Below are 12,411 nucleotides of genomic sequence, written 5' to 3'. Positions count from 1 at the left end.
CAACATTGCCATTGACTGGGTAATGTGGCATACACAGAAGACATGCCAAGAGGCATTAACATAACCTCTAATATTGCCTCACCATCACCAGTATGGATAGAGGATCATGTTCTCATCAGTGTAGAAACATTCACATACTTGGGCAGCACCATCAGCCAGGACGGTGGAACCTGCCAGGACATCCAGAACAAAATCAATAAAGCCAGGAACACCTTCAGGAGCTTAAATACAGTCTGGAAATCATCAAAATACAACACCAAAACCAAACTCAAGATTTACCCGTACTTCAACACCACTTTATAGTGCAGAATGCTAGGGAATAAGAAAGCATGACATGTCCAAACTATCTTCATTTCATACAATCTGCCTCAGAAAAATCCTCCGTATGTGCTTTGGCCATGTGCTTTGGATGAAAACTGATTCCATCACCAAAATAGCAATAAGATGGACACCTGAAGGCAAGTGAAAACGAGGCCGCCAAAAAACAACATAGCAAAGAGCTGTGGAAGCTGAGCTGAAAAGCCTGAGGCACAGCTGGGGAACCACCGAAAGACTTGCCAGAAACAGACAAGGGTGGAGGAGCTTCGTCACTGCCCTAAATGCCAGAGGCATAATAGGAACATGATGATAATGAATGGTGCCTAAATGTTAGAGTATATAAATTTGTGTAAAGTTAACATAGTGGTATAAGCTCTGCATGGTGGCGTAATCTCTCTCCTAAATATTTCCATATTCTCTTATATAGGTGTGAATATATTACTAGAAGTCAGTTAGTGACATAGGTTAGTCAGTTTTGTCTTGGTGACATTGCTTCCTCAGTATGTTTCACTCAATTGATGTCAGTGGCTATGATGTTTTAATTAACACTGTCTACCAGGAGATGAGATGCAGCATTCTCTCCTCATATCATTTAGGCTTTTACAATTAACACCACACTAGAGCAGTATCATTTGAATTATGTCTGGCTTTTTGTTTTTTTAACTTGAATCAAAGAGAAAATTTAATGAAATTATGTGGTGGGGCTTTAACGCGTGGCATGAAGTTATAGTACATTACACATTTGTCAAGTTAGCGTCTCCATATTCCTGTTTGTAGGGTGCTTGCGTACTCTCACCCATGCAATGGTGCTCTTCAGCTCCGGGAGCCTTCTGTGATAACAGAGCCCATTGGGACCGCACAAATACCCCATTGTGGTACTGAGAGGTCAGAGCCGATGTAAGGATAAGCTTTGCAGCCCCCAAATGCCTCCATTCCTTCCTTTCCCTGGCAAGCTGCTTACATAGGGATGTTTCCTCCATGTTCGGACTCTTGAATGGCCTTTTTTTTTTTTTTTTACAAGTTTCTCCTGTTTTCTAATACTTTTTTTTTTTTAGCTGTTAGTTATGCTAATATTTAGATCATTTTAAGTAGTTCTTAAAAAGTTTTTACTTGGATTATGTATCACTGCACGGTTAGTGTCTTGTTTTACAACATGTAGAATAAGGTGCTGATTTGTGTGGTGCTGTAATTTAACTAGCTGATGTAGTTTTGTTTATGATCCTAAGATATTCAAAAGCTTGAGGGCAAAATCTCATTACATAGGATTGATAAATGCTTTCTGAAGAATATTCATCATGTCTAATTACTTTAGGCAAATTTTACACTTATTGGCTTCCTTATTTTCCCGCTAAATCTATGTCTGTACTATCCGACACCACTGGCAGTGGCATGTGGTGTAAGTGTAGCTACATGTTGCAGTGAAAAGCACACCATGTCTGCAGTGTGGTGTGTAGCTACTCATTAGTGAAAGGCTCTGGCAGAAGGGAGGTCCCGGGAAAGGCTTCAGCAGCTCCCTGCTGCTGGAGCCCTTCGCTGCAGGAGGGGAAGATTCTTGAGGGAGGAAGCAGTGGGGAAAGGCCAAACTTTTCCCTGCTGCCTCCCCCCAGTAGATCCTTTCCCTGCTGCCGTTGCCCTGCCGTAGCCTTTCCTCATTGCTGGAATCTTTTCCTGTAGCAGGGAAAGGCTTCAGCAGGTGAGAAGCAGCAGGATACTACATTGCTAAAAATAGCCGTGTAGAGAGGGAGGCATGTCTTGGAGAAAGAGAGAACCATGTAGGGTGCTCGAGATGAGACCTCACCCTTTAAGTGTCTTTATTTGCCTACGCCATGCCTTAGTAATTACACGGCTACTTATATCTATGCTTGCAGGGCTATACAGGTATGTATGCTGCACGTTGCCGAAAGAAGCATGCAGTGTACACATATCCTGAGTGTGATTTTTGATAGGATCATTTTCTTGCACTGAAATTTATGATTTAAAATGCAAATTCAGATGTGCACATCTTTCATTACTAGCTTTTAAAACAATATTAAACAAATTATGTATACTTTGTGTACATGAAGTATCTAACAGAAGTAAAGTCTCTCTAGCATTCACTTCAGTAATAGTTTATGAAAATGTTTCTAGAATAGCTTTGGAATCAATACAAAAATAAATGATAGAATATAAAACATTTACCTAAAAGAATGGAGAAAAATTGCTCTTAAAGATTACTTTTTTCCCCAAACCGTTTCTTTACATTTTATTCTTTGCACTCCGATAACTAAAATATCCTTTCTAAACCAATTCAACAATTTTTAGTAGTGTTTGCTGGTCTGGTACAATGTTGCCTTCAGTCTAAATTGTGTATTTTTTTCAGCCAAAAGTATAAATGTAAGTGGATTCTTCCAGGCTATGTAGAAATGTGACTCTGTAAATCATGGATCAGTAGCTGATGATATGATGTGACATTTCAAAAGCTCAGTTTTATAAGTGACAAGTGACTTCACTGTCCTCACATTCCACTTCATAATGCATTAAAGGTTACAGTGAAGTATTAATATTAAACATTAGTCTGAAGATAGGATCTGTGTCATTTTTGTTACTTGAAACAGGGTTTTGACACCACCCAAATGGTGATAATACAGCTCTGCTTTTAAAAACCCAACCTCACATGCCCCTACAAGTGATTCAAAGAGAATTAAAAATAAATCAACAATGAGCTTTTGCTTTTCAAATTGATTAATGTTCGTCTACCAGCAAAATTATAGATACTTCGAAATGCAAAGTGTTAGTTTAAGAAACATATATTCCCAGCTCATTGCATGATGCAGTAGCTGCTTGATCTCCATTAGTGTTGGTGGGACTACTAAGAATATGCCCCTAAATGTAGATTTTTTTAACAGATTTATCTCAGCGTTCACAAACATAAAATAAACTTTGATAGAGTCATTGGTAAACCACTGTTACTTTGCAACCTGTAAGTGTGGATGGGTGAATGGGTCCAGAAAAAAGTAACCAAACTCTTTGGTCAAAACTGTATTTATAGTATCTGGACATCAGTCTTGCTTAAAAGCCCATTTTCTATTCTATTCCAGTTTCCATCTCCAAGAGCTTTGGTCAAGCATATGGACCAAACTTCCAAATCTGTAGTTTCCTCCATTTAGTAATTTAAAAAAATGTCCTTGTGTTTCCAAAGGAGAACTGTGTTTTACCATAATCATGAACCTACCAATCTGTGCACAGCAGCACAAGAGACATGAATGCAGATGCATATACTTGAAGATCTGGTCAACATGCAAGGGCAGTGATATAGATCACAATCTAATCATAATTTTAAAACCCCTTTTGGCTGTGAAATGCTGTGTTAGATTGTGAGTTCTTGAGAGCAGTGTGTGTCTTATTGTATGTTTTTACAAGTGCACTGTACATTTCAACACTATATAAAGTTCTTAGTATTAGAATAGTGCTTTCCCTAAAAGTCTTGTTTTGAGTGGTGCATAAGGAACAGAACAGGTAAACTGATAAAATGTGGTGGGAAACAGGCATACGGAGTCGAGCACAAGGACAGACAAACCCACGTTACTGAAAAACGTTTTTAAGAATTGGAACTGAACCAATACAGTGAGTGTTTACTATGGATTCTTTCTTAATAACCCTATGCACCATCCATGGAAAGCATGGTATATAGTTAAATAAGTTAACAGGAAAGAAGGGTTTTGAAATTACAACAAACTGGTTACACTTGGAAAATCACCAAACGAGCTCCTCATGGCACAGTATCATAAAGAATTCTTGCAGCTAGGGCTTTGACTCCTCGCTTTTCCTGTATACAAATGTTCCTCTGTTAATAAAGGCAAGTTACTGACATTCAAAGACTCACAGATACCACAAAACAGGTGACCTTATACAAACCTACATAGAAAATCAAAAGTAACAGTCTTTATGGGGTGCAGCCTAATAAAGGCAGTGTTAAAAACTGTCTTGTCATTTCATCCCAGGAACCATCTCTGCCTTGAGATGTAAACAAGACTGCAAAGCAAAAGCCGCAAAGCAGGATCAAAAAGTATAAAAATATAGAGAGAGGCCTAAACATAGTGGTGTCTGACCTCTGCTTCTAAGTGATACTATCATGAACATTGCTAAAACTGCTATGTTATTACTCTTGTGTGATGCACCAAATACTTTTGGACCCTTGGATTTTTTGTGCCAATTACATCCCAAAGAATAATTATTTTTTTTTATAGTTCAGTCATATTTTAAGGTTAACCCTCTCCCTTTGCCTCATTTATAGGGGACAAGAAAATCCTCCCATCCCCTTTCTCAGGGTTTTGCATACTATTAGAATTTGCTGCTTAGATATTTTCTTATCTTAGTTTTCAGAAATATTATAGAAAATGGTGTTTCCCTCCTTCACCTAATTGCTGTAACCCTTAAGAAAGTAAGAATGACCATACTGGGTCAGACCAATGGTCCATCTAGCCCCGTATCCTGTCTTCTGACAGTGGCTGGTGCCAGATGCTTCAGAGGGAATGAACTGAACAGAGCAATTTATCACATGATCCATCTTCTGTCATCTAGTCCCAGCTTCTAGTAGTCAGAGGTTTAGGGAAACCCTTCTTGATGTTCTGATCAGCAAAAATCTCTGAATGCCAGTGTAAATTTATTAGGAAATGGAGAGCCTGAGGCTCTAATAATCAAGACAGATGGATCTCTAATGGCACAAAACAGGCAGGGATTCATATTCCATGAGATCGGCAAATACTTTTCACAGAGTTGTAGTACAGTACTGGGTTCTGTAACTATGGTAGATTATCTATTATTTTAAATATAATAATGCTAAATATTCTAACATCTCTCCTCTAGCTATAATGTATATCTTAAGGCTCTGGCTTTCTAGCATAGTGGTATATAGCTCAGTCATAAAAGTCAACTGTGGGCTTATATGTGGCATACAGGGTCTCAGCCTGGGAGTGATTTTTAAAAACTTGAAGAAAAAAAAAAAACCACCTGTTTTTTGAGTTGTAAATTGTAAATTCTATTTGTATTCACTTTTATGGTTACATTTTTGCCATTAAAAAAACTACTGGTTCCGTGTGGCTGTATCATGTGCACAGAGCCATGGCTCCCTTCCAGAGAGTCTGAGTATTTCCTCTTGTATCCTCGCAGCTAATCCAGGTCTGTTTCATCCCTAGACTTCAGTAGATTTTAGTCCATGGGCTAAAAATGAGACCTGTTTAAAATATAGTCCCTGTCTTCATTCTTGATGCCCAATCAGCCACGCATTAACTCCAAAAACAGGTTTTGTTGTTCACATACTAACAGTTATCCATGTATTAAAACAAGCCAACAAAAACTGCATTGAAAATACATTAAAGGCTCTGGCACAAACCACGAAAACTAGATTCACAATTGAAACTTATTTCCCCAACGTGGAATTCTGATGGGGCAGCCTGTTGTGCCTTGTTGTGTTGCAGGACAAGTCTTAGTTTAAGAATTGAAATTAGAGACAATGACCTGTTAGCTCACCTAGACCATTTCCTTGGCGAATCACTGGTTCCCTGTAGTACAATATATAATTCAGTGGCTTGTCCAGTTGCAAATGAGTCCACTGCTTTCTGGAGACTACACTGCAACCGAATAAGTCCCACAGCTAAGACATGCTTCCTAATGTTCATTCTGACTTTTCCTTTGTTTTATTTCATTCCATTATGCCTGTAGGTCACCGTAAACTCCTGCAAGTCCTTGGAGTGTACACCTTTTAGATACACATAGAGAGTGTGTCAGAGTGATGGCCATGTTAGTCTGTATCAGCAAAAAGAACAGGAGTACTTGTGGCACCTTAGAGGCTAACAAATTTATTTGAGCATAAGCTTTTGTGGGCTAAAACCCACTTCATCAGATGCATGGAGTGGAAAATACAGTAGGAGACACACACACACACACACACACACACACACACACACACACACACACACACACACACACACACACACACGAAAAGATGGGGTTGCCATACCAACTCTAACGAGACAAATCAATTAAGGTGGGCTATTATCAGCATGAGAAAAAAACTTTTCATGTCCTCTGTATATATATATATATATCTTCCTACTGTATTTTCCACTCCATGCATCTGATGAAGTGGGTTTTAGCCCACAAAAGCTTATGCCCAAATAAATGTTAGCCTCTAAAGTGCCACAAGTATTCCTCATTCTTTTTATAGAGTGTTGTCTTTACTTTGTTGTCATTTCATCAAACTGTATGTATTTGACTCTCATCTTTCCTCAGAAGTCTGTTCCTCCCTTCCTTAAAACATTTTGCTGCATTTCTTTTAATTTCATTTAAATTACAAGCTGTACTACAAGCTGAGCGTTATTCTAGGTATGTGCTCACAAGGGACATGCCATCATCCTGGACCATGATACCTCTTCGTGTGCAGCTCTCAAATGAGAAGACGGCTCTTATCTAGGTTGTTTGGTGTCCACAATCAGCCCTTGCTCTCTTTCAGCGTAACTGTTTTTTTCAAAGTATCTGTCTCCTTTTGCATAGATTTATCTGAATTTTGAATTGTTTCCCCAAAACAAGATTGTGTTATCTTTATTTTCCAGGATAAATCCATTCATTCACTGCCTGCTATGCTGACCAATACTGTCTAATTGTTTCCTTGTACTTCACTATCTGTCTGTTTGCCTCCATTGTCTCGTCTATTATTCTTCGACTATAAGGTCTTTGGAGCCAGGGACTTCTTGTTTAATGTGTGTATGGTGTCTAACACAGTGGGATGATTGTCCATGACTAGGATGCCTAGATGCTATAGTAACACAAATACTAATAATTATTAATATTAATATGATTTCCTGCTCGTGCAGGGTTTTAACCTTTTCTGCTTCCTTGTGTTTGAAGTATCTGTCCGTTTAGGGTTTCACAACATCTCCCATTTTAATTTCTTCAGTAAATCTCACATTCTCTTCCTAGTTATTCATTAAGATTTTAAATAAGGGTAGGACTCAAGTCAACTCCTCCAGCACGCTACTAGGCACCTCCCCCGCAGCTTGGTTCCCATTGATCTTCAGCTCTCAGTTTCTGTCAGTGTCCAAGCCAATTTGAATTAACTTCTAATGAAAAATTGAGAGACAGTAGATCAAATGCTGAAGTCCAGGAACACACTTTCTTTTACTTGCTTATTCAGTAATTCTAGCCAAAATTATCAATTTACTTGACGTGAATTGTTTTAGAGAAACCCATGCTGTTTACGATTCCTTAGTCCCAAGTTCCTACTATACTACTGAGGTAACAGCTTTTTTTTCCTCCCTTAATATTTATGCCGTTGTTTCATTGCATCTCTAAGGTACTCACTAGCTGGAAATTACCAGGATCAGGCTTTTTCTGCCATTTTTTATTATTTGCTCCCTCTTCCCTTCTGCCTCTGATTTTGTTTCTTTGCTTCTGTTGCTTTGGGGAAGATGTGAAATGCTGTCTTCAGGTCAACCGCATCTGCTCTAACCCCTCAGACAGAGACCAACACCTACAAAATCTCCACCAAGCATTCTCAAAACTACAATACCCGCATGAGGAAATAAGGAAAGAGATCAACAGAGCCAGACGTGTACCCAGAAGCCTCCTACTGCAAGACAAACCCAAGAAAGAAACCAACAGGACTCCACTGGCCTTCACATACAGTCCCCAGCTAAAACCCCTCCAACGCATCATCAGGGATCTACAACCCATCCTGGACAATGACCCCACACTTTCACAGGCCTTGGGTGGCAGGCTAGTCCTTGCCCACAGACAACCTGCCAACCTGAAACATATCCTCACCAGTAACTGCACACCGCACCATAATAACTCTAGCTCAGAACCAATCCATGCAACAAACCTCGATGCCAACTCTGCCCACGTATCTACACCAGCGACACCATCACAGGACCTAACCAGATCAGCCACACCATCACCGGTTCATTCACCTGCACGTTCACCAATGTAATATACCCCATCATATGCCAGCAATGCCCCTCTGCTTTGTACATCGGCCAAACTGGACAGTCTCTATGGAAAAGGATAAATGGACACAAATCAGATATTAGGAATGGCAATATACAAAAACCTGTAGGAGAACACTTCAACCTCCCTGGCCACACTATAGCAGACCTTAAGGTGGCCATCCTGCAGCAAAAAAACTTCAGGACCAGTCGTCAAAGAGAAACTGCTGAGCTTCAGTTCATCTGCAAATTTGACACCATCAGCTGAGGATTAAACAAAGACTGTGAATGGCTTGCCAACTACAGAACCAGTTTCTCCTCCCTTGCTTTTCACACCTCAACTGCTAGAACAGGGCCTCATCCTCCCTGATTGAACTAATCCTCATTATCTCTACCTTGCTTGCATATATATACCTGCCCCTGGAAATTTCCACTACATGCGTCTGGCGAAGTGGGTATTCACCCACGAAAGCTCATGCTCCAAAACGTCTGTTAGTCTATAAGGTGCCACAGAACTCTTTGCTGCTTTTACAGATCCAGACTAACACGGCTACCCCCTGATACTTGTCTTCAGGTTGTGTGTGTTGGGCGAGATATATTCTGATATTAACAAAATTAAGTCAAACAACAATCATCATGAACCAATATTACTCCACCCATCACTAGTATTTGTTACCAGTACAATGCATGTTCTGTAGTCAAATCTTCAGAGAGAGAAACAATTGCTGCCTCTAACTAATTTTATTTTATTTTATGATTTATTTGTTTGTCTAGCCATTTCTTTTAAGCTTAACTTTTATCTTATTTATGATCTTATTTTGATTTATATCTTTCAGTTAACTGCCTGCGTTCATGGGTCTGCAGCTATGCTCTACCCAATGTTCTGGCAACATGTTTACATTCCTGTTCTGCCCCCGCATCTATTGGACTACTGCTGGTAAGACTGTAGATCACTTAGATACACAACAGTTTTATGAATCTCTGCATTTTAAGGTTTAAGTGTTTTTATGGTGTGACTGTTAATCTAAAAATGTATATGTGTGTGTTAAATAAGTAGTTGATTCAGTAAGTCAAATGCATAGTTTTCATAGCATAATATAATAGCAGCAGTCTTATTAGTTACTCTAACGTGATTTATTACTATAGAATGTTACTATATATTAATTCTTGATCTTCAAGATTCACTATTACAGCATAGATTTTGTTTAACTGTTACATTTTAAATCAAGAAGAATCTAAAAATAAATGATACAGGCAGAAACAGAAACTCCTATTTTCCCATTGCTTTCCTGATTTGTCAGTTTATTTTTTCTTTGGTGCTTTCCTGTTACAACCTTCTATTTTTCAGTGTGAGTTTAGAAATTGATATGTTATTTGGGAGAGGGTGTAAACCTTTTCTGTCTCTCCTGCTCCATTGGCATGGAGTTATAGCTTCCTACAGAAGGGAAAGAGAGCAGGAATTATTTGACACTGGATGCTCCCACATGTGAACTCCATAAGCTTTCCTGTAACTCCCAAGTTCTTCTTCGAGTGATTGCTCATATCCATTCCAGTTAGGTGTACGCGCCGCGCGTGCACATTCGTCGGAAAACTTTTACCCTAGCAACTCAGTGGGCCGGCAGGTCGCCCCCTAGAGTGGCGCCACCATGGCGCTCCATATATACTCCTGCCGGCCCACCCGCTCCTCAGTTCCTTCTTACCGCCCGTGTCGGTCGTTGGAACAGTGGAGCGCGGCTTAGCTGACCTCCACTTCCCTAGCTACTCGTTTTCTCGTATATAATTATGCAGTTATAACACTTTTATATATATATTTGTATGGTTAGTTTAGTTAGCGGGGTTCAGGAAGTAGCCCCTTCCATGAGCCCAGTGCCGGAGCCATGCATGGCTCACCGGGTTTTAAAAAGGGGCCCGGCTTGCCAGAAGCCGCGGCCGAAGAGAGATCTACATGACTCCTGTTGAAGTGCCTCAGGGAATCACACTTGACAGATAAGTGCCCCATTTGCAAGGCTTTTAAGCCGAGAACAAAAAGGTGCGGGACTTTCACTTGCCCCTCCACCTTGGGCGCGGAGCGATGTTCAAGCGGCGGGCAGAAGCGCCTCCTCGGCACCGGACCCCGCCGGTACCACCAAGGCCTTTCGGCACCGACCGTCGCCGGCACCGATGTCGACTCGGCACCGCTCCCTTCTTCCGAGGTCGAGAGAGTCTACGATTCCTGCTGGTGCCTGGCGGCTCCCCGGCACGCGCCGTGGTTGAGCCCCCTGCTCCCGCTACTTCCGTGCCACCTGCATCGCAGCCAGAGAGCTCGCCTCAGTTGCGTTATCCGGCACCGTCACCTGCAGAGGCACCGATGACTTCGGCTCCGTCGATTCCAGTCCCCCAGGACCAGGGAATCCGCTGCCTGGCAGCTCCCCGGCTCGCGCCGTGGTAGAGCTTACTGCTCCTGCTGCTTCTGTGCCAGCTGCACCACAGCTAGACAGCTCGTCTAAGATGGCTCGCCCGGCACCGACGACGTCGGCACCGTCGATCCCGGTCCCACGAGGGCCGTAGAATCCGGTGCCTGACGGCTCCCCGGCACGCGCCGTGGTTGAGCGTATTGCTCCTGCTGCTTCCGTGCCAGCGGCACCGCAGCCAGAGAGCTCGTCTACTCGGATCGCCCGGCGCTGACACCTGCTACGACACCGATGACGTCGTCACCGTCGATCCCGGTCCCATAAGGGCCGTAGAATCCGGTGCCTGACGGCTCCCCGGCACGCGCCGTGGTTGAGCGTATTGCTCCTGCTGCTTCCGTGCCAGCGGCACCGCAGCCAGAGAGCTCGTCTAGTCGGATCGCCCGGCGCTGACACCTGCTACGGCACCGATGACGTCGTCACCGTCGATCCCGGTCCCACAAGGGCCGTAGAATCCGGTGCCTGACGGCTCCCCGGCACGCGCCGTGGTTGAGCGTATTGCTCCTGCTGCTTCCGTGCCAGCGGCACCGCAGCCAGAGGGCTCGTCTACGTCGGATCGCCCGGCACCGACACCTGCTGCGGCACCGATGTCGTCGGCACCGTCGATCCCGGTCCCACACGGGCCGTAGAATCCGGTGCCTGACGGCTCCCCGGCACGCGCCGTGGTTGAGCGTATTGCTCCTGCTGCTTCCGTGCCAGCGGCACCGCAGCCAGAGGGCTCGTCTACGTCGGATCGCCCGGCACCGACACCTGCTGCGGCACCGATGGCGTCGGCACCGTCGATCCCGGTCCCACACGGGCCGTAGAATCCGGTGCCTGACGGCTCCCCGGCACGCGCCGTGGTTGAGCGTATTGCTCCTGCTGCTTCCGTGCCAACGGCACCGCAGCCAGAGAGCTCGTCTACGTCGGATCGCCCGGCACCGACACCTGCTGCGGCACCGATGACGTCGGCACCGTCGATCCCGGTCCCGCAAGGGCCGTAGTATCCGGTGCCTGACGGCTCCCCGGCACGCGCCGTGGTCGAGCTAATGCTCCGGCTGCTTCCGTGCCAACGGCACCGCGGTCAGAGAGCTAGTCTAAGTCGGATCGCCCGGCACCGACACCTGCTGCGGCACCGATGACGTCGGCACCGTCGATCCCGGTCCCGCAAGGGCCGTAGAATCCGGTGCCTGACGGCTCCCAGGCACGCACCGTGGTTGAGCTCCTGTTCCGGCTGCTTCTATCGGCACCGTCGATTCCAGTCCCACAAGGGCTATCAAATCCGGTGCCCGACGGCTCCCCGGCACGCGCCGTGGTTGAGCGTATTACTCCCGCTGATTCAGTGCTGACGGCACCGCAGCCAGACAGCTTATCTAACTCGGTTCGCCCGGCACCGGCACCTACCGAAGCTCTGATGACCTCGGTACCGTGGATCCCGGCCCCACGAGGGCCGTCGAATCCGGTGCCTGACAGCTCCCCAGTACGCACTGTGGTTGAGCCTGCTGTTCCCTGCACGCCGGAGATGTTACCAACGGCGAGGGCTCTCAGTGCCATGACAGAGTCAGTGCTGCCTGACCCGGGCACCGCCGGTACGGGTAATACAGTCTCTTCAAGGGACTGTCCCCTGTCAGTACAGCAGAGCGGCACCGTCCATGATCACGGTCCCGCAGACACTCCAAGTCCTGTCGGCACGCCGGACACCACTG

At 44.4% G+C, this 12,411-nt stretch overlaps 1 protein-coding gene across 7 annotated transcripts in view; it reads left to right on the top strand.

The window, feature by feature from the left end:
- The window catches only part of DENND1A (DENN domain containing 1A), a 363,245-nt gene that overhangs the window by 183,207 nt on the left and 167,627 nt on the right, over positions 1-12,411 (top strand). For all 7 annotated transcript variants that reach the window (XM_030535509.1, XM_030535510.1, XM_030535511.1 and 4 more), the window contains one exon: positions 9,116-9,216. In XM_030535509.1, coding sequence (XP_030391369.1) covers positions 9,116-9,216 — 101 coding nt within the window. The remainder of the gene's footprint in view (positions 1-9,115; positions 9,217-12,411) is intronic.

This window comes from Gopherus evgoodei, chromosome 16, assembly GCF_007399415.2.
Source record: "Gopherus evgoodei ecotype Sinaloan lineage chromosome 16, rGopEvg1_v1.p, whole genome shotgun sequence".
NCBI lineage: Eukaryota > Metazoa > Chordata > Testudines > Testudinidae > Gopherus > Gopherus evgoodei.
Note: the sequence above shows the minus strand (reverse complement) of the source record. Positions and strands in the feature narration are given on the sequence as shown.